Raw genomic sequence first — 26611 nt, 5'->3', positions numbered from 1 at the left:
ACCATGGTATTAGAGAACCAGGGGCTAGCTTTTTAAATTCTTCAGAATTTTAATCATTCTATTATTACATATACTGGCTGAAAAATAGTAATAGCAATAAAGTGATTAAAACAATAACAATATTGTAAGTTGCCTTTCACCCATATTCATACCAAACTACGAACTTTCCAAAATGACTGCAATGTATTCTGATTGTCTTAATAAATTACCTCTCCAACAGCAGAGCCATTGTTCTCCAAGATCCATACTCCTTTTTCACTTCCACTTTTATAGGGCTCATAGCTAGAGTCTGGCAAGATGCCAGGATTCTAATAAAGAAATATGATATAAATATTATTTTATATATCTCTTTTGCATTTTGAAAGAAAAAACAAGGCAGTGGGGTGTTTGAACATACCATAATAATTACATATTTCTGTCCATTATTATGCAACTCCTTGGTAAAATTTAGGAGATCAGAGTAACTTTTGTCAACAGTGAAGTCCTTCTTTCCATCCATGTAGTCTATGTCAGAGTACTGGACATCCTGAAAGATAACTCTGGCCAGTTATAATCTAGGAATATCATTGTCCTCATGGAAAGTATTATTGCTCTGGTTTCTGACTATTCAAACTGAAACCACATTTCTTTCTCTTTTTTTTTGAGTTGGAGTCTCACTCTGTCACCCAGACTGGAGGGTAGTGGCATGCTCCCAGCCACGGCAGCCCTGACCTGCTGTGCTCCTGTGATCCTTCCGCCTCAGCCTTCAGAGTAGCTGGAACTACAGGTGCGCGCTACCATGCCTGGCTCATTTTTGATTTATTGTAAAGACGAGGTCTTGCCAAGTTGCCCAGGTGGGGCTCGAACCCGTGGGCTCAGGCAATCCTCTCTCCTCGTCCTCCCAAAGTGCTGGGATTACAGGTTGATCCACCGAACCCGGCCCACATTTCTTAATAATGCTGGAACTTTGAGAGCTCAGCTACCTAAGAGGTGGCTATTGCTACCTCTTAAATAAATAAATAAGCTCTCTTAGAAAGGATGCAGGTGCTCTTAGTTTGCATTTTTACCTCCTTGTCCTAATAGATGCATGTTGTAACTAGGAACTGCATCTTGTTCATCTCTGTAAATGGAAAACTTTGATGCCTGATATGAAGTGGGCTTTCTTTAAATGTTTGAATGACTGTATTAGCAATGCTATATCCGTGTACCAACTTAATCTCAAATATCAAGCCAGAATATATCATAAGAAGAGAAAATGGTTCTTTTGTCCTATAAAACTGCTTAGGAATGATTAGCAAAGATCATTGACAGAGATAGAGCCTTACTTAACCAAACTCTCTTACACACATTGTTTATTGTGTTTGCACACCAAACTATGAGGAGTAGGTATTGTTCTTATTAAAAGGATTGAAATGTGAAGGAATTAAGTGGCATTTCCCAAAGTCATGAGAGATGGGGAGTCGACTGGGACTTTGAAATTGGCCCTTTGACTCCAGATGCTCTTTTTTTCCCAATCTACCACATACCTCAAAGACATACAAAAGTCTTCTAAGTGTTTCTTGTGTATCATGCATTAGAAGGCTCCATCTTACAAGCCTAAAAGAAAATGTAGCTTGTGACCTGTTGCTCAGCTATTCTAACACTGGGCTGTCATTTAGGATCCCAGTGTCCTCCACAAACATGAATAGGAAAGATACCATTAATGGAAGAAAAGCTTATCTGTTTCTGAACTAGTAGCACTGCTAAAAAGCCCTTCCTATCAGAGGCAGAAGGACAGACTGCAACCAATACCCCACATAGAGTCAAAAGATCATATATTTGAATTTTGGTTTTGCCAGTTAGCTAATTGTGTGACCCTAGGAAAGTTATTAATAATATAGAATCTCTATTTCCTTCTTATAAAGTAATGATAAATGGAGGCTAACCATGAATGTAAAATCCTTTTGTAAAATAATAAAGGTAGGTGTGGCAATATTTTGTCTGATATCACCTGGAACTGTGTTTTTGCAGATAGCAGATATAGGCAATATGAAATTAAACACAACTGATTTCCCCTTAACACCAAAGCAATACACTGGCCACCTATTTCTCCTTGCCTACCCTCATAGCTACTTTGAGAGGGGGTTGAAGAATTCCAAGATCAGGCCAAAGTCATTTCCAGCTATATAATCTTCCTTCAGGTGCTAACACACATTTGCTTGTACCAACGTTTCAAAGTTCCAAATAGCTAGCCCCAAATAAGTTGTTGTAATAACTTCATTCACCATATGTTAGCAATTTTTGGAAGAGATTATCAAATACTGTACACTCAACAATTATATTTTGGTTTATTGGTGGACATTGAACATCATAAATACTTTGTAACTATAGAGCCTCAAAATTAGAGTTTCCCAGATCTCAGAGGAGTATTCAAGGTCACCTTGAGACACTCATCTACTGCAAATCATTTACAATATCATTAGCTCTTGTTAACCATGTCACCTCTGGTATAGCTTTCTCATAAAATAACAGCTAACTTTGATGATGGCCATCTTCTGTGCTAGATGTTTTACATGCATAGGATAAGGTATTCCTTACTATCGGCTCACCAAAGTAAGTGTTACATTCTCATTTTACAAAGGTAGAAACGAAGACTCAGAAATATCAAATAATTAACCCAACAATGCATAGAGCTATGAACCAATAAAGTTAAAATTTTAAACTATGTACATACGACTTAATTGTGCACTTTCCATGACTAGATAGATAAAACATGCACAATTCTGACAGTAAATATGTCTGTCTACTCATCTATTGATCTATTTTTCTAGTAAATTAAAATTTTTTTTTTTTTGAGTTGGAGTCTCACTCTGTCGCCCAGACTGGAGTGCAGTGGCCGCTCCCAGCCACCGCAGCCTCGACCTGCTGGGCTCTGGCGATCCTTCCGCCTCAGCCTTCCAAGTAGCCGGAATTACAGGCGCGCGTTACCATGCCCAGCTGATTTTTTGATTTATTGTAGAGATGAAGTCTCGCTGCCCAGGCGGGTCTCGATCCCGCGGGCTCAGGCAATCCACTCACCTCAGCCTCCCAAAGGCGCGGGATTATAGGCTGAGCCACCGAGCCTGGCTTAGTAAATTAAATTTGATGCAAAAATAAAATATAGGAAAAGATGCTTAATCCGTGATAAGAGAAGTTTCAACTTACATATGGGATTTGTGCTAAACGATTTCTGTTTGCAACCTCTTTCAATTTTTCAATGCCACCATAATCCCTTCGACTAAGCTGGAACCCAAGACTCCAGTAGGAAGGCAAGAATGGCCGTCCAACAAGCTGAAAAGAAAAATAAGAAGGTGCCTAAGCTTTTAGAGTAACCACTAAAAACAAAAATTCCATTTTATTTTCTGTAAAGTTCCCAGAGCTGAAAATGTCAGAGCCAAGAGTAATCTGCTAGGGTAATTCACAAAATTCCATAATCACAACTTTTTTTTTTACTAAGTACACAACAGCAACACGAGAAACCAATACAAATTGCAGAAAATGCTTGAATAAGGATGTCATCTCAGAGGGAAAAAACAGTAACATTTCATTATTCAATGAGTATTTTTCTGACTGTTGTTCACAATGTGGCAAGCTCTGATGTGGGCACTTGGAACATAGTGTCACAAGGTAGACATAATTCCTTCCCTCAGAGAGCTTAAAGGGAATACATAAATGTCCAGTACAAGTTTAGATAGCGGTATGTGCTAAGGATAAAGGAATAAGGACTGAGGGGATTAGGAGCGGGATAGGTGAAGAAATCCTGGAATGGTTAAAATCCAAGTTTTCTAAGTTGCTCGAGCCAACACTCTGAGATGGTTTCAGACAGAAATGTCACACATGGCTCCCTACGGGTTCTGCCCACCACCGCCTGATATGAGGGTGCTTTGTCTCATGCCTCTGAATTACATACATTTTATTTGTGCCTCATTAATAGTATTTATCAAAGTACTTTTTAATACAATTATTTCAGGCTGTGTCATATTTCTCCAGTTGGTTACAAATTCACTGGTATCTGGGACTATATTTCATGTTTTTATATGTCATCTTGAATGAATAACTTCATCTTTCTTTGCCTGAGGTTATTTTATCTGTAAAGTAGCAAGTTTGTGCTAAAAAATGTCTCAAGTTCCTTCCTGTCCTATAGTTTGAATCAAATAAAAATAACTAGCAAAATTTTTTTATGTAATTCCTTTTCACTAAATTTTAATTTATCGAATGAATAAATAAATAAATAAACAAATAAATAAACTTTGCTAATCTGTGGTCTTTGGTCTTGGAATACATGAATGGACCATGAGTTCCTTGAAAGTAGGATGGTGCCTGTCTCATTTTTGCATTTCTCAAGTCTTGCACAGTGCCTCTTGTTCATGCAGAAAGTGCCCAATACATGTCAACAAAATAAACAAAAAATATACGGGAGGCTCACACACTGTGCCAGCATTTCTAATCCATACAGTTTACTCATAACTTTTATTTTTCTCTTGTTAATTTATAGTGGGTATATGAGATAACAGCAATACACCCAAAGTCATACCTCCAAATATTCCTGAACCACTTGTTCCGGAGTGTTTCCCAGGAATACATAAAAGTCAAGAATGCCTCCAATTGTGCGGTAAGTGATTGCAGGAGCAGGCTGAAGGGTGACCTCTGAAAAGATTTAAAGGAGTGTTATTAGAACCTCATGGTTGAATATATACTCTTCTCTAGAGGTTGAATAGCTGGGCCATCCAAAAGAGTCTCAGTCTCATTTTGAAAAGGATGAAATTCACATATGTTCCTTTTATCGGAGGATTGTTGAGGTTTATAATGTTCATAAATATGTATAAATGTGTATGGCACCAATGAAGAATTGAGGGATTTTTTTTTTTTTTTTTAAGAAAAAGAAACACTTAAAAAAATTTTGGCCACATAAACATACAAACTTCTGGATTTTGCCAGTGGTTTAACCTAAAAAAAAAAAAAAAAAAAATTTAAAAAGCTTATTAGACGAATTTGACTAGCAATTAAAAATTTTAAAATACATAAAAATTATTTATTTTATTAGCACACCATTAGAGCTTATTAGAGCACCATTAATCCAGAAGCTGGAGGAGGAAGATTCCTGGAGTGGGGAAAGAGCAGGCTATGAGAAATGACTTACAAAATACAGCCTTGTGGCCTGTAGGGAGACAGCATGGTTTACACATTGAAATCTGCAGGTATCCGTGAAATGTGCCTATTAATGGATCCTATTATTTACAGACTAATATGGAAAACATTATATTAAAGGAGTTCCCTGAAGCAGTTTTCAATGAAAATAACTTGAAGCAAGAATTGTATTTGTAGACAACCTAACTTACTTTCGGGTCTCTGTTTTGATAGAAATACTGTAGGTTCAATATGCCTCTGTTAAGTCATGATCTCATCTAAAAGCTTTTTTTCTTTATAAAAGCAGAATTCTCAAACATATTCCTACCCATAGGAAATATAACAATGCTTCTTACCCATGGCATTACTGTTCATCAGAAAAACTCCGAAAGAGGAGCCACTGGAATCTTCAAGGCACAAGAAGAACGTATGAGCTCCATACAGATTAATCAAGTCCTAACAGCAAAAAAAAAAAAAAAAAAAAGCATTTTGTGTGTCAAAAGTGTTTTTGTTTGCCCTAAAATAAAATAAAAATTCATTTATGACACGTACTTGGTCAACACTTGAGGTAGTTTAATATTGTACCAAAAAGGTATTGAAATGGTATCATAAACCAGCAAATGAATAAACCAGATGTAGTATTAGCTATACAATGGAATTCTGCACAGCAATAATAAAGGAGATATACATGCTACAGCATGAATAGACCTCAAAAATGTCATGCTAAGTGAAAGAAACAGACATAAAAGACCATATATTACATGATTCTATCAAATTTGTCTAGAAAAGTCAAATCTATGAAGACAGCAATTGTGCAGGGGTCAGAATGGGCACTAGAGTGGGAATGTGACATAAATCTAAAAGGTCAGCGGGATTGATCCTACTGGAGTGATAACAATGTTCCAAAGTCAGGTCATAAAAATGATTGCACAGCTTAGTAAATGTGCTAAAAATCATTGAATTGTACACTTAAAACAGGTTTATGGTATATAAACTATACTTCAATCAGGTTAATTTTTTTAGATTAGATAATATAGTTTATTTATAAAGTAAATTAGAGAGACAGAACAAGGAGATTCAGCTCCCCAAGGTAGGGGAGGGGGCCAAAGCCATGAAATGTGGCCTGGCCATAGCTCAAAGAGCACATGGCCACACCTTAGCTTAGCAAGGCAATGGCTGCAGTGGCCTAACAATGGCCTCAAGTTATTTTTAAATGGAAAATATTTTCAAGGATATATACCAAAATATTAGCAGATGGTGATAATACTATGAGCAATTTTGAATTTTTTATGCTTAACTGTATTTTCAAATCTTTCTAGAATTAACATATGATACTTAGTGAAAAAGAGTTTAAGCCTATATATATATAGTCTTGACCTGTCATAGGGCTGTGATGAGCACTGACATAAAAAGAAACACTTTGTGTGTGAGTACCTCTAAGTGTTGTAAGAACAAAAGATATGAAGTTTAGAATATGCAGAAATTTTTACAGAAGTTCCCTATGTGGTGGTTTCAAACTCTTAGCCCCTGGTATAGGACCATCATAATGATAATGGTAAATTCCAGAAAGGGAAGATGAGAAAACTAATCAGCATAATTTGCAAATAGAAAAGAGCAATAGGCCTAGGCTAGATTTAAAAGTATACAGCTGGGCTCGGTGGCTCAACCTGTAATCCCGTGCCTTGGGAGGCTGAGGTGAGTGGATTGCCTGAGCCCGCGGGTTCAAGTCCTGCCTGGGCAACTTGGCGAGACCTCATCTCTAAAATAAATCAAAAATTAGCTGGGCATGGTAGCGCGCGCCTATAGTTTCAGCTACTTGGAAGGCTGAGATGGAAAGATCGCCGGAGCCCAACAAGTTGAGGTTGCGGTGGCCAGGAGTGACCACTGCTCCCAGTCTGGGTGACAGAGTGAGACTCCAACTCAATAAATAAATAAAAAAATAAATAAAAAGTATAACCAGAAAAATTCAATGCATCACACTTGGATGGAATGCAAACAAAAAATTTATTTTATTTCAAAAAGAGGAGGAGTGAAGAAAGGAAGAAAAGAATAAACGAAGGAAGGAAAGAAAAGAGGGAGGAAGGAAGGGAAGGAGGGAAGGAAGAAAGGAATGGGAAGATAGAAAGGAAGCGGGTAAGGGAGGGAATGAATTTAATCTAATCTGTGACTATACAATTTAGGAGTTTAAACTGTAGAAAGTCAAATATAATATGACGCTTAATATTTTGTATTTGTCAAGATCCTTAACCAAAAATTTTAATGAATGTACTAGACACTGCTTTTTTATCTTTGCTTGGTTCAATAGGGGTGCTCCTCCACCGCATCAGATCCAGGTGCATGGGTTATAAGTTAATTTGCCGTGTGCTTTGTTCATCTCCTCCAGAATATGAACTGCAAAAGGTCAGTCTCCTCCCTCCTTTGCACTATACTTTAACCTACAGCTCTTGCACAGAGATGTCATCTGCACAATGAAGTCTTCGAGACATGTGCTACAAACCAGTGCCACTCAAAGTGTTGTCTGTGGACCAATACTGCCCCAAACCCTTGCTTCTCAGTCAGTAACAAGGTAAATACAAAAATAAAGTTAAGAATAAGAATTTATAAAGTCTTGGTAGCAATTTAAAAGAGTAATTTATGTCTGCTCAGTTTAAAACTTGGACTTGTATTTTGTATTTTTTTGGATATTTTACATTTCATGTTCCCAGTAATATATTTTAATTGTATTTTACGGAAATATTGCTTGTGCTGAATTAACAACAACAAAATAAGTTAATTTTTCAGATAAGCCAGGAGGTGCTTCTCCCAATTTAACATGCATGTGATTCACCTAGAGATCATGTTAAACTGCAGATTTGGATCCAGTGGATCTGGACTATGGCCTGAGATTCTGCATTTCTAACAGCCTCCCAGGTCATGCCAACAGTCCTGTCTCTGAAACATATTTTGACAGTAAATCCTAGAGCAATATAAAATCTGTCAAAAGAGGCATTTGGGGTCTACTAAGTTCTACTAAGAATGGCTCCTGCTAAAGCTCTTTTCTACTCAATTATTAAAGCCAGATGTCATAATTTTGCCAAAGTATTTTTTAATGTATATTAGGCTTTAATATAATCAAGTTGTATTTTCATGTAAGATTTTGAAAATTGCTATTTTCGGATTGCTAGAAAATTGATAATTTTCTTAAAATTTTCTATTTCTAGAATTGTTATATTTCGGAGTATATGGACCTCAAGAACAACACTAACACATCTAAAATGAGAAAAATAAGACATAGATGTATGCCTGTAGGTTGCCTTTAGGAAAGGAAGGAGAGTATCCCTTACTGTGAGCAGGAAGCATGAGGAAGAGAATCTCACCCCAGTGGGAGTGGCATCACGGGTGAAGATGGGCCAGGTCTTCCAGGTCATATCATGGCGGTACTGCTGGTGCACATGTTCGCCCAGCCCATACACGTTGGCACTGGGCAGTCGGAAAGACAGTTGCAGATATTGCTGGGCAAACTGGAGGGGCCCGATGCTCGTGTCCAACCTGGACCATGGGATAAGAACAAGAGTTACAGAGCAACTCTCTTTTCTCTTCCAGGAAGCTGTCTGCTCCTTTCTGTATGCACTTAGAGATCAGTTGTTTCAGATGTTATCATCAATTGGCATGCTACCCTTGAAGGCCTTTCTGGGGCTTTTCTGGTTCGTTGATTCTAGAGGAAGATAGTACTAGTGACAGGACACCAGGAGTTCAGGTTGGATGTTGGGGAAAGAGAGTAGGTGATGTGACTTTATATTTGCTGTGCATCTACTGCATGGCAGACACCACACGGGATGCTTTATAAACAGTATCTTATTGCTCCCAGCAAAAGTGGATATTTTATTTTATTTTACTCGAGAAAGCAAGATATATTGAGAGGACAAAAAAGCTCCCATAATGGGAGGGGACCAGAAGGGGTTGCCCAAAAGTGGATATTTTAACTCCTGTTTTCTGGATAAGAAAATTGATGCTGATGAGGTAAGATACTTTGCTGATATAACACAGCTGACTTTTAATATGCTGGTGCCAGGATTTGAATAGAGGTTTTACTGACAGTAATACCTCTAACTTTCTCCAGTAAAATTTGTGATTTGAAAGTTCAAACTGTTGTTAGATGTTTGATGATAAGAGTCACAGGAAAATTTGGCATGATAAAGAGCAAAGATTGAGTTCCAGTATAATCATTCAAAACAATAAACACCCTTATATATATGCTAATAGTTATGAAATATGTATGCTTACATATATAGATATGTAATATATTTATATATTATATAACTTAGCAAGGTAGTACATTACATTTTTGTATTCTTTGCTGTATAATTATGATAGGTTACCATTGCTAATTTACAGTAAAAGCACTGACATTTTTCTGAGGCTTAAACATATTCTCAAGTTATTCTTATCTCATAGTTCACCCACAGTAAATCAGAACGAGTGATACTGGGACTCAAAGTATCACTCAAAGATGCATAGAGTGCTAAAAAGCTCACAAGACTCTTTTGTTGCTTGTCCTCATTATTTTGATGCTGAAAGGTTTATTAATGACTTCTAGGTAATAACTCAAATTGGAAGCATCAGCAGTCTCATTACGTGACTTAATAACTTCACTGGGGATTTCATAGCGCTTGTTATTGAAATCAGTGATCTGTCAAAAGAAAAACAGAAGGTACAACTGCAGATAAGACATTTCCCTGTAGAGCTATAAAAAAAGTTTCCTCTCCAATAGCCCCCTCATGAGAACAGTTTCTAATTCTTGACCCTGTGGTTCCTGATTTGTGAAAAATCACCTGCTTATGTGTGCCCCATCAAATAACAATTAGCCTGCCCATCTCATCCGGAGATTTCTGCAAAGAGAGAGAGAGGTAGCTTCTGCCTCCACATCTCAAACCCAGTGTGGGTACACAGCTTTCCCAAACGAACCTTAAAATGAAACCTATTAGATGTCTGACATTCAGCTGTGAAAAGGGTGTTGGTGACATCATTTCCAAACAGAGTTGGAGACGGCAACCTTTTCAACTGGGCAGTAAACCCTAGGAATTTGGGAATGGAGAGAGAAAGAGAGAGAGAGAGAGAGACTTTTAGGTTTTATTTTTGCAGTTAACTTATCTGAACCATAAGAAGTTGTTCCTCAGGGCAATATCAGAACAGTGCTCACCTGTGCTTTCATTTTTATAAACATCGCTAACTTCATAACCCCAGTTCCTGGGGAAGACACACCTAGGGACATTGGCATCTACCTCAGGCATCCAGCAACACCTACGTTGGCTTATACAGATATCCTGTAACAATGGCACAGAGTTAGCATTGTATACAATAAGAGAAGGAAAATATTATTTGTCTATTTATTTATAGTTCATTTTATTCCCATGAAAATTTAAGAAAAGCCATAATTACATTCATTAATTCATGCTTTAATTACTCACACCTTTATCCAACCATCTAATATGCATTTATTATCTATCAAAGAACTGATAATACAGATAAATAAGACATAGGTTGTGTCTTCACCAAACCTACAGTTCAGTAGTAAATCCAGATGATTCAGAAAGCAGTTGCATATGACATGATGACATGAGGGCTCCGGTAGTGTTTGCCCAGAAACTGAGGGTACAGAGTCATTGTAGCAGCCTGGTAGGCTGGGTGTGGGATGGGGAGAGCTTCCAGGTAAATGAAGGGTAAGTCTAGTCCTAAAGCACCGGGAACAATATGGCAGTATTCCAGGCAGAAAAAGCACCAATGCAGGATAGGCTCAGAACAATCACACATTTATTGTACCAAAGACATTGAATAAGAGAAAAGACGCTGGAAACACACTGTATTCATACCATGAGTGGGATGGATGACAGTCCAAGCAGTTTGGACTTTCTTATGAGGAAGAATCATGGAAATGGGTGAAAATATAGCAAGAAGAAATGCATTTCCAAAAAGTAAGAAAAATGAAGCAAAGAAAAATAAAGACAATTAGGATAAAACTAGGACAAAAGGTGACATAAAAACTTACCATGTCTATTAGGTAAAAACAATTACTTGTGGTTTCCCATAGTGGTTTGACCATGGATATTCTTTTATTGTTAGTTAGTGAGACTGATTTTCTAAAGGCCCTACAGTTTTCAGATTAATTTATATAAAATTGTTTTCTTATGAAAAATACATTTAAAAGATGACAAATGGTATCACTATGTTGGAATAAACACAGGCATTCACCTCCTCACTCAAATATATTTATATGAAATGATAGATGTGACAATGAGAAAAAAATACATATGTATCATAAAACAGCAAAATATAATGCAATATGGCAGGCCAGGCATGATATAAAATTCCTGAAACAGAGAAAATAGACTTTATAGACTGCTGAGAAAAATATATTCATAGTTTACAACACAGGAGGAGAAAGATAATTGCTTCAAGGCAAATCAGTGTGTTAGAAGTGGAAGGTAAAGTACATATTTTTGTCCTTCTTTATGGCTGCATAATATTCCATTGTGTATATGTACCACATTTTTTTAAAGAGCACCTGCATGATTAATGTTTATATACCTAACCCTGAATTGTACCCCACATCTCTATAATAAACAAACAAATAAATCATACAAAAACAACAACGACAAAAAGTGGGACATGTTTTAGGGTGCTTAACTGGAAGCCCAAGGCAACATTCCCTACAGCTATTGTTGAGCTCTTGTTGGTTGGTGAGCAGCCGATAGTATTTGCTCACAGGCTAAGGGAGTGAGGAGAGATGCTGGGTGTCAGAAGGCATGATAATGTACCAGCAAAAACCCTATCATCATCACCTACAGACAAGTACCCATTGCTCATATTCTTTTAGAAATCCTTTCCTTCCCTCATAAATACGGGGTGTGAACCAAGATAGATAGGATAGCCAGTTACAAATAATTTAATGCAAAGATGATAGTCAAGAATCAACAAACATTTGAGAGAATCCAGCACTATATACTTAATAAACAGAAGAAACAAAATGGGGAATTAAAACAGTTAATAGAGAAAACATTCAAAATAAATATAATTATTCTCTTCAGAGAGCAGTATGAAGCTATTGCTTCCATTTTTAAAACAGCAACAAAGTAGAAATAAAATTTTGAACTACAGGATTTGAAAATCGTCAATATTTAAACTGAATGATGATTAACAGAAAGAAAACAATGAAAAGGGAAATGCTAAGGAAAAAAAACCTTTAAAACTCAAGTTTAAGATTACCCCAGAACATAATATATAAAAATGGAAAATATGGGAGAAAAATAAGTGAAGTGACCAACAGACTCAGAAAGCAACACTCAACTAAGAAGACTCAAAAAGGAGAGAAACAAGAAGGCAGGCAAGGGATGGAGACTCAAAAAAAGAAAGAAAGTAATGTTATGAATCATGAAGTCAATGTACAACTCAAGAAACAAGAAGAGAACAAAATAAATCCCTAAAATGTACATAAATAATAAAAATTCAAAGCAGTAATTAAAAAGAAGCAAGTGCCAACATTCACTAATTCAAAACATTAATTGAGCGCTTGTTGTTTCAAGAAGTCATCCAGATTCAAGCAACACAAAATAGTTAGCAGGCACAGGTGAGGCAGCATCATTAATTAAATAAACTTTGCTTCCATCACTGATTCAAAAAGTCATTTTTATTATCACTTGGGAGAGGAGAAGCTGTTCAGTAAATGGTACTAGGAAAATTGGCTAACCCCATGAAGAAGATTGAAACAGGACCCCTACCTATCACCATACACAAAATCAACTCTAAATGCATCAAACACCTAAATGTAAAACCTCAAACTATAAGAACCTAGACAATGCAGGAGATATCCTTGTAGAAATTTTTTAGAAATGGGAACTGGCCACCAATTCCTGACCAAACCCCCAAGCGCCCATGCCATAAGAGATAAGATAGACAAGTGGGACCTCATCAAATTGAAAAACTTCTGCAAAGTCAAAAGAAACCATCAAGAGAGCAGGGAGACAGCCCACAGAATGGGAAAAAAATATTTGCCAACTGTATACTGACAAAGGCCTAAAATCCAGGATCTACAAGGAGCTCTAATGTGCTAAAAGGAAAAAACAAAAAATAAAAAAACAGGACCATTACAAAGTGGGCATATAGACATGGGAAGCCAACAGACACGTGAAAAAGTGCTATGCCTCACTAATCATCAGAGAAATGCAAATCAAAACCACCATGGGATACCACCTAACCCCAGTAACGATGACCATCATTAATAAAACAAACAACAACAGGTGCTGGTGAGGATGTGGAGAAAAAGGAACGCTTCTACACTGCTGGTGGGAATGCAGACTAGTACAACCTCTTTGGAAGATAGTGTGGTGATTTCTGAAAGAACTAGAAATTGACCTTCAAATGACCCAGCAATTCCCCTATTGGGAATATACCTGAAGGAACTCAAATTATTCTACAAAAAAGATACCTGCACACGTATGCTTGTTGCAGCTCTATTCACAATAGTAAAAATATGGAACCAGTCGTGTTGCTCATCGAAGCTGGACTGGATAAAAAAATGTGGTACATATACACAATGGAATATTATGCAGTCATAAAGAAGGACAAACATAAGGACTTCGCAACAACTTGGATGGATTCAGAGTCTATCATACTCAGTGATCTATCACAGAAACAAAGAACAGAGTATCACATATTCTCAATCATAAGTGGACCCTGAACATTTATCATAATACTATAAGAAAAGAATTGGCAGTATGAGGATACTGCCAGGGTAGGGCAGTGGAGGGACACAACATCAACAAGTGTACCTGATCTCAAAACAGGCAAAGTAGGGACCAAAGGGAGGCCAAAACTTTACCTGTATGATGACCACTTGTATACCTAATCCTAAATTATATCCCACATCTCTAAAATAAAATAAAATATTTTTTAAATGTCATTTTTATTAAATTTAAGTACTCATGTTTGAACACATAATTATGGATTTCAGGGCTCTCTATTATATTCCAATGGCTTTTATAACAATTTCTGTTGTAACTCCACACTGATAATACTGTAGAATGAAGATATGTTTTGATGTTAGTTTGGCAGATCAATAAATCTAAAGAATGTTTTTTGAAAAATTCAATGAAATAGAAATGCCTTATCTAAGTCTTATTTTCACAAAAAAGAGGGAGACAAACAAGGTGAGAAACAGAAATGAAATACAGATATACAGAATTTTCTTAACATAAGCAAGAATTATGAGAAAATTATTTGTACAAATACCTTCCAATAAATGCGAAGCTTTAAGTTAAATGAAGGCTTACATAGTAAAATTTAAAATAGTCAAAATTGGATAAGAAAAGAAAAAAATCCCTAAATGACCAGTAATCATGGAAAATTGTGAGAAATAGTTAAGGATCTTTTCTTTTAAAAAGATGACATCTTGCCCATATAGTCTGGAAAATAAAATATCATTCTGTTATATATACTATACTTTTAGAACATAGACTAAGGTGGGATGTTTCCTAATTTATTTTATGAAACTAAAATAATTCTGGTAACAAACTGAATAAGAACATTTAGATAAACAAGCAAAGAAAAATATATGGGTCAGCATCACTTAAAAATTGATTTGCAAAATGTTAATAAAAGAGTAGCAATTTGGATTTATTATCAGATTGAAAGAATTAATGCATAATATCCAAGTAGGACTTAAAAGTGAAAGCTAGAATGGTTCAAAATTAAGAAATCTTTTGGGACACTGCCAAGGAAAGGGGGGCACATAACATCGATAAGGGTACCTGATATCAAATAAGGCAAAGTGGGGACCAAAGGGAGGACCAAACTATACCTCTATGATGACCACTTATGTACCTAACCCTGAATTGTACCCCACATGTTTAAAATTTTAAAAAGAAATATTTTAAGGTAATTTACGACGTTGACAAAAGAAAATCATATGATCATCTCAACAGAAACAAACTATTTTTGAAACGTTATAATGTGGTAAATTTAAATGCTTTAAATTTGTAAAACAAGTTGATAAAAACACATAGTTCAATCAAATTTGCGTTAACATCACACAAATGTATAAGTGTATGTATGCAAATGTATAAAAAAATCAAGAAAAGAATACAGTATGCTATTGATTTGCTTCTAGGGAAGTAATTGGAGGTACAAAGGAACAATTATGCATAAGATCTTCCCCACTTTATTCTGTACATAACCATAAAGTCTGATCATTCTTATTAAAGTAGTGTGTTCAGTATAGATTGTGATACCAAGAAAATATTATGTCACAAACTACTCATTTGAAAAAATTGTAGTACTGACAAGTATTTTAGATGCTAACACCTGATGTGACTGCTTGGGAAAATCACAATATGAATACAACTCAAATCAATGTTTCATATCTATTTTTAACAAAGCAACCACATTGTAACCATACAGTTTTTTTAAAGTGTGCTTGTTCTCCATAGATCTAATTGACATGTATGTCTCATTCTCTTCAGATAACAAAAGGCTGGAGGGGATCATTAGAGAAAGAACTTGGGACTCTAGATGGTCTCTGGATAATTTATTTTTTTAAGGCTGAGACAAATATTAAATACTTCTGCTACCTCTGAAACTGAAGTCAGCAAAGTCTGAAAGGTTAGTTTCCTTGCCATAAATTGCTTCAAAGTCCACAAGCCTCTATAAAAAGCAATAAACATTCGATATGCAGTCTGCCCTAACATTCCTATTTTAGTTTGAAGTCATTATCAACATCCCAGACACCAAAAGTCAAACCTTGGAGGTGATTACTGCTCAATCCTTCAATTCCTATGTCTCTTTCATACACATAGAGAATGAAGACAGGGAGACTTGTTATGAGTCAATTCTTATAATCCAGATATGAGTTTATGAGGGTCTGTGTTACTGTGGTGACAAAGGAAATGGGACAGAAGTAAAGCAATATATTTTTTTAAATTATTACAACAATAACACAGAACCTTCTAAATGCATGCCTGGGCTATAGCAGTGACTCACAATAAGAGTCCTATCTCTATTCTTTCTGTAACACCAGAGAGTAAAAAATATCTTCCACTTATTTTCCATATAGATTTTATGTTACTTTACATCACAAAGTATTAACATAATTTAAGAATTAAAAATTGACTTGAAAATTAAATAGTCCATTTTCCATTTGATGCAGAGATTTCTTCATAGTCTCTAGCACATGCTTACATTTTGTAAATGATGTGTAGCCAACTTCTTTCAAAATCAGAAAATTATATTTTTATAATTAGTGTTTTATTGCAATGATATTTCTTAGGTTTAGTTAAAATCAGTCTCCAGAAAGTTCTGCTTTCTAAAACGTACTATAGTTGCAACAGCATTTTAGGTAAACTATCTCAACTATACTGAAAATTTATAAAGAAAAAGGAAACTTAGAGTTACAAGTAAAGAAAGAAAATGAAATGCACATTGGAAAAAAAAGTTTGTTATTATTTGCATGTAGCAGAAAAAACAAAAGATTCTATAAACAAACTAGGATAATTAATAAGTAAATTTAAGATTTCTGATTACAATATCAGTATGCAAAACTCAATTCTAAAATTATATGTCATCACCACATAAACAGAAAATTAAAATTTAAAAATAAGCTTTAAATAGAATCAAATAGAAAAAAATAGTTAAAAAGTGTAAGATCTCTACATGAAACATTTTAAAAATAAAAACCTCAATAAATGGAAGGATGTATTATATTTATGAACTGGAATAGTCACTCTTGTAAAGATAGTAATTTTCCCAAGTTTAATCTGTAATTTTTTTGCAATTACAATCACATTTTCAGTAGGTTTTGTGAGGAATTTGGTAAGCTCATTTTAAATTTTTGTCAGAAATTCAAAGGGCAAAGAATAAGTGTGGCAATGTTAAAAAAAATAATGATTTGGAGGACTTACACAACCACTTATTAAGGTGCATTACAAACCAGTAGTAATTCAAGCAATGTGGTATTGGCAAAGAACACACTAATAACTGAGCAAAAAGAATTCCAGAAGCATATCCACACATATAAAGACATATCATTTACAGTAAAGTTGCCACTACGGTGCAGAGAAAAGGATGGTCATTTTAATACAGGGTAATGGATCTATTGGAAATTAAAGGAAAAAAGTATTTATGGACTCTTACCTGACCCCATACAGAAAAATCAATGCTATTTTGAATAAATATCTAAATTTTAAAAATAAAACAATAATGCTTTTAAAGGAAAAATAGGAATATATTTATCTGACCTTGAAGTTAGCAGGAATTCTTAAATAAAATAAGAAATGCACTAATCATTGAAACAGTGATAAAGCAAACTATATTAAGAACTATTTGCCAGTTGGGCTTGGTGGCTCAGCCTGTAATCCCGTGCCTTTGGGAGGCTGAGGTGAGTGGATTGCCTGAGCCTGCGGGTTCGAGACTCGCCAGGGCAGCGAGACCTCATCTCTACAATAAATCAAAAAAATCAGCCGGGCGTGGTAGCGCATGCCTGTAATTCTGGCTACTTGGAAGGCTGAGGCGGAAGGATCACCGGAGCCCAGCAGGTCAAGGCTGCGGTGGCCAGGAGCGGCCACTGCACTCCAGTCTGAGCCGCAGAGTGAGACTTCAACTCAAAACAAAACAAAACAAAACAAGAACTATTTGCCATCACTTCACAGCAACTTGGATGGATTTAGAGTCAATCATACTCAGTGATCTATCACAGAAACAAAGAGCAGAGTACCATATATTGTCACTCATAAATAGACCTTGAGCAACTATCATACTATAAGAAAGGGATTGGCAGTGGTGGGAAACTGTTGGGGGGTGGGATTGGCAGTTGAGGGAAACTGCTAGGAGAGGGAGGGGCACAACTCATCAACAAGGGTACCTGCATAATCAACATTTGTATACCTAACCCTAAATTGTACCCCACATATTTATAATAATAAAAAAGAAACTTACATTCATATCCCTTAAATATATCTGAATAAAAATAAAATGAAGAATAAAAGAAAAAAAGAACTATTTTGCCATCAAAAGTCACCATTAAAAGAGTTAGAGGTAAAAGCAAAATCCAGATTAAGATAAGGTATATATCCTTAAAAGTATATAGCTAACAAAAGATTTTTACCTAGAATATATAAATAACTATACTGAGAAGCAATACAAAAAGATGAACAACTTAATAGAAAAATACTGGACAAAGAATTGAAAAGGTATTTAACAAATGTGATTATCCAGTTGGGCAATAAGCATATAATATAAAGGTGTTTAACTTCATTATTCAGTAGAGACAGTAAAATTAAAACCATAGAATGGTTATATTGAGAAAGAAGAAACTATCAAGAGTTGGTTAGGATATAGAGCAACAGAACTCTTATATACTGCTAAAAGAAGTTTAAATTGGTACAAAAACTATTTTGCAGCATTAGCTAAAACTAAACATGTACATATCCTACGAACTGGAAATTCCATTCTTAGGTATAGATCCAATTAAAATTCTTCCATATGTTCACCAAAAAACATACACTATAGCATGACTCAAAAATATCACCAGATGAAAATTCACAGACGCCTATCAAGAGTAGAGTAGATACAGAAGAAAGGATATAAAATATTAATGGTGAAATTTAAGTGGTAATAAGTGGAAATTTAATGGGTAGTATTGTAAAATTCTTTTAACTTTTTTATATGTTAAAAACATTCAATACTAAATTGTTGAAAAAATCTTTCTACTTTAAAAAAAAAACAAAAAATAGGAATATAAAAATGGTTCTTAATATTTATAAATAAAACAATTGTATACACCAGCAGCTTTACACTTTACATGAAGAATTTTCATCAAAGTCAAGCACAAAATAAGAATTGTCAAACATCACCACTTCATTTATATTATTCTAAAAAAACTAGACAATATAAATAAATATATCAATGAATGAGAGATAAATTCTAACACAGCAAAATTATCCTTATTTGCCTATAACTCCATACTTAATATCAAGAGAAAGACCACAAAAACCTTTTTTCATAAATAATAGAAATTTTAAGTTGGTCAATTACATAATAAATAAAATATACATATACTGTATAAACATCATCAATATTAGAAATAATACATATAAAATAATAGTTAAAAAAAGCAGCATTGTAATAAAAGAAGTTCCAGTTAGAAAACATAATGGCTTGTATTACAAGAGAAACTAAAGATAAGAAATACCTAGGAAAACATTATAATGTATATACAATAAAACACATATATTAAAAATAAATATAAATCTCAGTTTAGAAATACATGTATATATGAAAATGTTGAATTAGAGAGACTTCCTAAGCTTTCAGAACGGGAAGATTCAAAATTATTGAAATGCCAATATAGTATTGTTTAAAATTTAACCTAAAATTTAGTGTAATCCTAATTAATATCACAAGAGGATACAGAATGTAAAATAAGTAAAGAAATAAAATTTAAATATATAAATACATGCAAACTTTATTAGAAAGTCATAAGTCACATCTAAGCAAGGCTCAAATGGTTGTGTTGTTATGGAAGTTACTCAGTAAGAAAACTTAGGACATTTTACACATATTCATTTGGCCCTCTGTTGCCAGTAAGTAATTCTAAAAGGCTCTTATTATAACAAGTCAGCTGAGTTCTACAAGTGACACAGTCATCTATATGTGCTTGATGGCCTCTATTCTCAAAGAACACATAAACTAGCCCACAAACATTTAACTTTTCCATAGCTATTCTTGGAATCACAATTAAGGTGCATTCAGCAACACTTGTAATCACCGTCCACTTTGGACTTTAGACTCCACAACTGAAACACTCTTGTTAGCTCCTCCAACACTTCTCTTTTCTCTGCCTGCTTTCCTTAATTCCTTAGTGTTGTGGTTTTTTCAATAAGGCAAAAAAAAAAAAAAAAAATACTCTGAATGAATCAGAAGCCCACAAACCACTCCACAATCACCCTCCCAGCCCCCCACACACACGTACTCATTTCTTTTCAGTGAAACCCAGTAGACTACCATTTCTCTGACCTCTGTCACCTCCTGGCCAGGTGCACAGTCTATCCTTTCTGAATCAGGAATCTTTGGGCACTCTGGAGTAAATGAAGAATCTGCACAGGAATTAAAAAACAAAGTTGACAATTTGTAATGTAATCACATTTCCAGGGAGAAAACTAGCAGAGTTACAGACTTTCAGGCAATTCTTCAAACAGCAAATCACCAGTAACTGGTTTCCACATGTGCATACAATGTTTAACACTCCTTCAAGTGTTAAACATATGTACTTTTTGTTTGTTTGCTTTTTAAACAGATATAGTTCACACAATAAAATTTATCTTTTAAAGATGAATCTTTTCAATGGTATTTAGTTCTTTACAAGGTTTAGCAACTAATGACCACCTTCTAATTCTAGAACAATTTAATCACTCCCAAAGAAATCACAGGCACTGTAGTGGTAACTTCCTATATCCCATTTTCTCCCAGTTCTTGGTAAACACATATATTTTCTATTTCAATGGATTTGCTCATTTCAAATTTCATATAAAAAGAATCATAAGATATATATCTTTTTGTGTCTCATTTCTTTCACTTGGCATAATGTTTTCGAGGTTCAACGTTTCCAAGGACGTAGCATGTATCAGTGTTTCATTCCTTTTAATGACTGAATCATATTCCATTGTGGATATAACACATTTTATTTATCTATTCATAAGTTGATATACATTGAAATTGTTTTCACTTTTGACTGTTATACATAATTCTGCTATTAACATTCACATAAAAGTTTTTGTGTGAACATTTGTCTTCAGTTCTCTTGGTTATATACCTAGAAGTGGAATTGCTAAATCATCTCGTTAACTCTATCTTTAACTTTTGAGAAACGACCAAACTTTTTTCCAAAGTTACTATGTTTTACATTCCTACAAGCAATGTATGAGAATTCCAATTTCTCTGCAACCCTTACTGCCTTTCTTGTTTTATTATAGTCATCCTAGAGGGTGTAAAGTGGTATCATACTGTTTTGACTTGCATTTCCTAAATCACTGATTATACTGAATATCACTTCATGGGTTTACAGAACATTTGTAGATATGTAGAGTAATGTCTATTCAAATCCCTTGCTCATTTACATTTTTTTTGTTTTAAATTTTTGGGAGAGATCCAAGATATCTGACCACTTTGGAGCAGCAGACTGGCGCCTCTCTCAGTGAGCAAGGCAGAGAATGGGGACCCAGGCACCAATAGACGAGGATACCCTGAATAGTTTTGAACGGGTGAAGTACTCTGCACTCAGCAAAGGTCTCTTGCAACACACAGAGACCAGAAAGTTATGGCAGATGCTTGTACCTGAGTGCTCCATACCTAGCCATACAACAGGCTCACACAAGGACTGAAGCCCTGCCCAGTGAAAGAGAGGGGTGAGTCATCGTAAAATGCTTTGGGTCAGTTTCCACCCTACCAACTGCATGTGAGTCATTGGGCCCACACAGAGGAGTTCTGGTCAGGACACAGTGGCAGGTGACTGGAGCTTAAGCAGAACAGGGAACAAAACCTGTGGCTGACAGCCACTGAGAGCACGCCTTTCACCAGCAAAGTCTGGCAGCTGACTCCCAGGCTGAGAGAGCTCAACTGTAGACTGAAGTTGGCTGGCACCCATGGCCAGCAGCTGACAGCCAACCCACCCATCAGTTCAGGAAGAATTACCTCCCAGCCTTGCAAGCCCACAGGGTGGATCTCCCTTCACCCCACATTTCATTTTATGAAGTTAACATCATACTGATACCCAAACCTGGCAAAGACCCAACAAGGAAAGAGAATTACAGGTCAATCTCCTTGATGAACATAGATGCAAAAATTCTAAACAAGATTTTATGAAATCAGATCCAATACCACATATCAAGTATTATCCATCATGGACAGGTGGTCTTCATTTCTGGGTTGAAGAGCTGGCTCAACAACCGAAAGACCATAACTGTAATTTAGCACATTAGCAGATGAAAAACCAAGAGCCATATGATCATATCATTAGATGCAGAAAAAGCATCCGACAAAATCCAGCCTCCTTTCTTGATAAAAACCCTTGAGCATCTAGGCATAAAAGGAATATTTTTCAAAAGAGTAAGCCAACAATTTGCACAATGGGCGGAAGCTGGAAGCATTCCCCCTAAGAACTGAAACAAGACAAGGATGCCCACTCTCATTCCTCCTATTCAACACAGTGCTGGAAGTCCTAGCCAGAGCAATCAGGCAAGGGAAGGAAAGCAGAGGTATTCAAATAGGAAAAGAGGGGGAGTAAGGACCAATCAGAAGCCCAAATTTCACCTGTATCTAGCCTACTTATGCAGTTAATTCTCACTCATACCCCACATCTCTATAATAAAAGTAAGTAAATTTTGGAATTGTAGTATTTTTTTCATATCTAGAAGCCAGGCCCTTATCAGCTATGTCATTTGCAAATATGTTCCTTGATTCTGTGGGTTGTTTTTCACATTTGTGATAATCTCTTTTGAAGTACAAATGTTTTCAATTTTGATGAAGTCCAATTTGCCTATTTTTTCTTTGGTTGCTGTACTTTGATTATATTTAAGAAACTGTTGTCTAATCCAAAGCCACAGATATTTTTACCTAAGCTTTCTTCTTAGAGTTTTACAGTTTTGTCTCTTAGATTTAGGTCTTTGATTCATCTTGAGTTAATTTTCATATATGTTACGAGGTAGGGGTCCAACATTATTATTTTATAGGTATATATCCAGTTGCCCCACACATTTGTCTTTTGTTTGCTTGTTTTCTGCTTGCTTATTTTTGTTTTGTTGTACTCACTCACAACAACCTCTGTAGACTGGGAAGATATTTATTGGTCCCATTTTAAATATACACCTTCACTCAACATCAGCTATTCTTACTTTAATCTTTATTAACTGTGTAGAACCCTTCATCCATAACAACAGCCAAAGGACTGGTTCTGTGGGCTCTGTGAGCCATCTGAAACCCAGAATTTTATCTGACTTGAGGTAACAGTTACTGTGGGCATGATAGATGTCCTTCCATACCTTTGCTGCCATTCAAAAGAAGGCTGCAAAATATCTATACTATCTTTATGATTTTATATTTGTTTGTGTATTTAAATAAAAAATTTGTTTTAAAACTTGATTAAAGACTTAAATACAACACCTGAAACTGCAAAATGTCTAGATGAAAACATTGGAGGAAATCCTCATGACATTGTTCTTGGCAATGATTTCATAGATACGACACCAAAAGCATAGGCAACAAAAACAAATTAGACAAATGGAACTACATCAAACGAAAACGTTTCTTCACAACAAATGAAACAATCAACAAAGCGTAAAGGCAACCTATAAAATGAGAGAAAATATTTGCAAACTATATATCTGATAAGAAGTTACTTTACAAAGTATGTAAAGAACTCAGAACTTGGCTGGGTTCGGTGGCTCAGTCTATAATCCCGGGCTTTGGGAGGCTGAGGTGAGTGGATTGCCTGAGCCCACGGGTTCGAGACCCGCCTGGGCAACTTGGTGAGTCCTCATCTCTACAATAAATCAAAAAAATTAGCCAAGCGTGGTAGTGCGCGCCTGTTATTACGGCTACTCGGAAGGCTGAGGTGGAAGGATCGCCGGAGCCCAGCAAGTCGAGGCTGCAGTGGCTGGGAGCGGCCACTGCACTCCAGTCTGAGCGACAGAGTGAGACTCCAACTCAAAAAAAAGAAAAGAAAAGAAAATAAGAACTCAGAACTTAACAATAAGAAAATGAATAACCTGATTTAAAAATGGGCTAAAGAGTGAAGGCATGGTAGTTCACACCTGTATTCCCACTACTTTGGAAGGGCAAAACTCAAAAAAAAAAAAAAAAAAGGGCTAAAGAGTGAGGGCATGGTAGTTCACACCTGTAATCCCAGTACATTGGAAGGGCAAGGTGGGTGGATTGCTAGAGCCCAGGCATTTGAGACCAGCCTGAGCAACATAGCAAAACCTCATCTTTACAACAACAACAACAAATTAGCCAGGCATGGTGGCGCAAGCTTGTAGTCCCAGCTACTCGGGATGATTAGGTGGAAGGATCACTTGAGTTCAGGAGTTCGAGGCTGCTGTAAGATCATTATGATCATGCCACTCCACTCCAGAGGGTGACAGAGTAAGATTCTGACTCAAAAAAAGGGGGAGAGGGGACTAAAGACTTAAATATACATTTCTACACAGAAGACATATAGGTAGCCAACAGATATGTGAAGAAATGCTCAAATCACTAATCACCACAGAAATGAAAATTAAAACCATAATGAGATATCATTTCATACCTGTTAAAATGGCTATGATATTTTTTAAAAAGGCAAGTTGACAAGAATGTAGGGAAATTAAATTTGAGCCCTTGTACACTGTTGGTGGGAATGCAAAATGGTACAGCCGCTATGAAAAATGATATAAAGATTTTTCTCAAAAAATAAGACAGAACTACCATTTGATCCAGCAATTGCACTTGTGGGTGTTTATCAAAAGAATTGAGATCAGAGTCCCAAAGAGATATGTAGGAACAGCCTAAATTGCCGTTGAAGGATGAATTGATAAATAAAATGTGTTATAAACATATAGTGGAATATTATTCAGACAAAAAAAGAAGGACTTCTTATAATATGCAACAACATGACTGAACTTTGAGGACATTATGCTAAGTGAAATAAGCCAGTCACAGAAGGTCAAATACTGTATAATTCCACTTACATGAAGTTTCGAGAGTAATCAAGCTCATAGAAGACAAGAATAAGTTGTAACTGACAGGGTATGGGGCAATGAGGAGTTGCTAATCAACATGTATAAAATTTCAGTTAAGCAAGATGAGTAATCTAGAAATCAGATATACAACATCTGTGTATAGAAAACAATAGTGCATTGTACCCATAAAGTGGGTAGATCTCATGTTAAGTGTTCTTATGATAATAAAAAATTAATTGAAAAAAATCCTTCCATCCAACCCATAGAAATTTTTCCTCAAAAAATATCTGAGAGAAAAGTTCAGTATGTAAAGCAGCTGAAAGTGGAATTATGATTCATACTCTGTATAAATCAGAGTATGGGTAAGAAAGAATGGAGGTGTGAATATCCAGTTTTGTTCATATAAAATAAACTACTTATTTATATACACTGGATAGTAATCACATGAGACTTGTTAACCCAAAAATGTTTTACAGGGGAGGAGTAAAAGTAGGCCTAAAACAGTTTATCAATGGTTTTCAAATCGTCTTTCAAAGCTATAATATTTCCTACAAAGTGGTTTAATGTTTACTAAGGAGAGGTGAAGAGAGAGGAGCAGGTAGGCATCTGTGATCAGTACAGCTTCTTCTCACTGTGCTTAACCTACATCTATAATGTGAGCTTTATCAAGCATTTCAAACCCCAAATTTAGTTTTAATTGAAAACAGATTGTGTATTACACATGCTATTTTGTTATTTAGAGTATAATGTGTGCATGGAAGAGAAGACATTCCATCTGATGCTTCTGAGTGTCTGTGAAAGAAGGAGAGAGAGAAGTTTCAAAACCATTCATGAAGAAATCATGGCTAAGTCAGCCATAATATGGGGTGGAGGCTAATTGTAATTGATATAGATAAACCAACTTAGCCCTTAACCTCTCGGTAACCTTGTTTCCTTTTCCATGATAAAATGGGTTGGGCACTGTTACCTGGACTGTTCTTTCTCACTGAAGGCTATATTACTTCATGACTCTGGGGTGAAGAGCAAGCATCTGGTGAGCCTAATTTTGCATCTTGCTTAAATTGAACCAAATGGGGCTTGGATGACCCCAAATATCACTAATAATCAAGGTTTTGTTGCAGTCAAAGGACACATCTTTTGGAGACTGACTTTAATTAATTGTGGATGTGGATTTTGAATACTGCAATGTGGTGGCATGCTGAAGAGTGAAAGAATAAAATGATCTCTTTGGCAACCAGTGAGGACTTCCTTTATCAGCCGTCTAACCCAGCAGCCACAAACATTTCCCTTACCTGGTTTCTCCAACACAAGAAGCAGCAAGAGGATATCTACAGCCAACACAATTAGGCAGAAGATGATCAGAAGGATCTCCAATGCACTGAGCTTCATCGCCATCTAGAGGGACATAGACAACTGGATTAAAGCAGACCATAAAGTCACAGCAATCTAAGAGAATAGATAGTCATTGTATGTAAAATGTGGTCTTGTTTGCAAGATGAACTTGGTCAACAGCATTATCCTTTACATAATCCAGAACATATTTGCTTCCACTCATCACAATGTCTCTAATTAACTCTTCCCTGTACATTCAACACCTCTGGGCTCTTTTTTACGTGCACAGGAATAGAGGATTGTCCAAGGAAAAGTACATCAGACATAAAGAATTGGAGGGAGAGAGGGACTGGAACAACACACAGAAGAAAGAGAAATGAGAAGTCAAGATGGCTCACAACACCCTTTTAGACATCGCT

General features: G+C 35.8%; 1 protein-coding gene across 1 annotated transcript in view; it reads right to left on the bottom strand.

Annotated features, from left to right (window-relative positions):
* Positions 1–26255, bottom strand: part of MGAM2 (maltase-glucoamylase 2 (putative)) — a 104471-nt gene extending 78216 nt beyond the window's left edge. The window contains exons 1-11 of the mRNA XM_021712652.1: positions 26153–26255; positions 20164–20243; positions 10304–10427; positions 10069–10178; positions 9639–9793; positions 8481–8652; positions 5481–5580; positions 4532–4644; positions 3163–3288; positions 398–526; positions 210–308 (exon numbers count right to left, since the gene is read on the bottom strand). Coding sequence (XP_021568327.1) covers positions 210–308; positions 398–526; positions 3163–3288; positions 4532–4644; positions 5481–5580; positions 8481–8652; positions 9639–9793; positions 10069–10178; positions 10304–10427; positions 20164–20243; positions 26153–26255 — 1311 coding nt within the window. The remainder of the gene's footprint in view (positions 1–209; positions 309–397; positions 527–3162; positions 3289–4531; positions 4645–5480; positions 5581–8480; positions 8653–9638; positions 9794–10068; positions 10179–10303; positions 10428–20163; positions 20244–26152) is intronic.
* Between the last annotated feature and the right edge of the window lie 356 nt (positions 26256–26611).

The sequence above is a fragment of the Carlito syrichta genome, unplaced genomic scaffold (genome assembly GCF_000164805.1).
Source record: "Carlito syrichta isolate Samal-C Ts95f unplaced genomic scaffold, Tarsius_syrichta-2.0.1 Scaffold303563, whole genome shotgun sequence".
NCBI lineage: Eukaryota > Metazoa > Chordata > Mammalia > Primates > Tarsiidae > Carlito > Carlito syrichta.
Note: the sequence above shows the minus strand (reverse complement) of the source record. Positions and strands in the feature narration are given on the sequence as shown.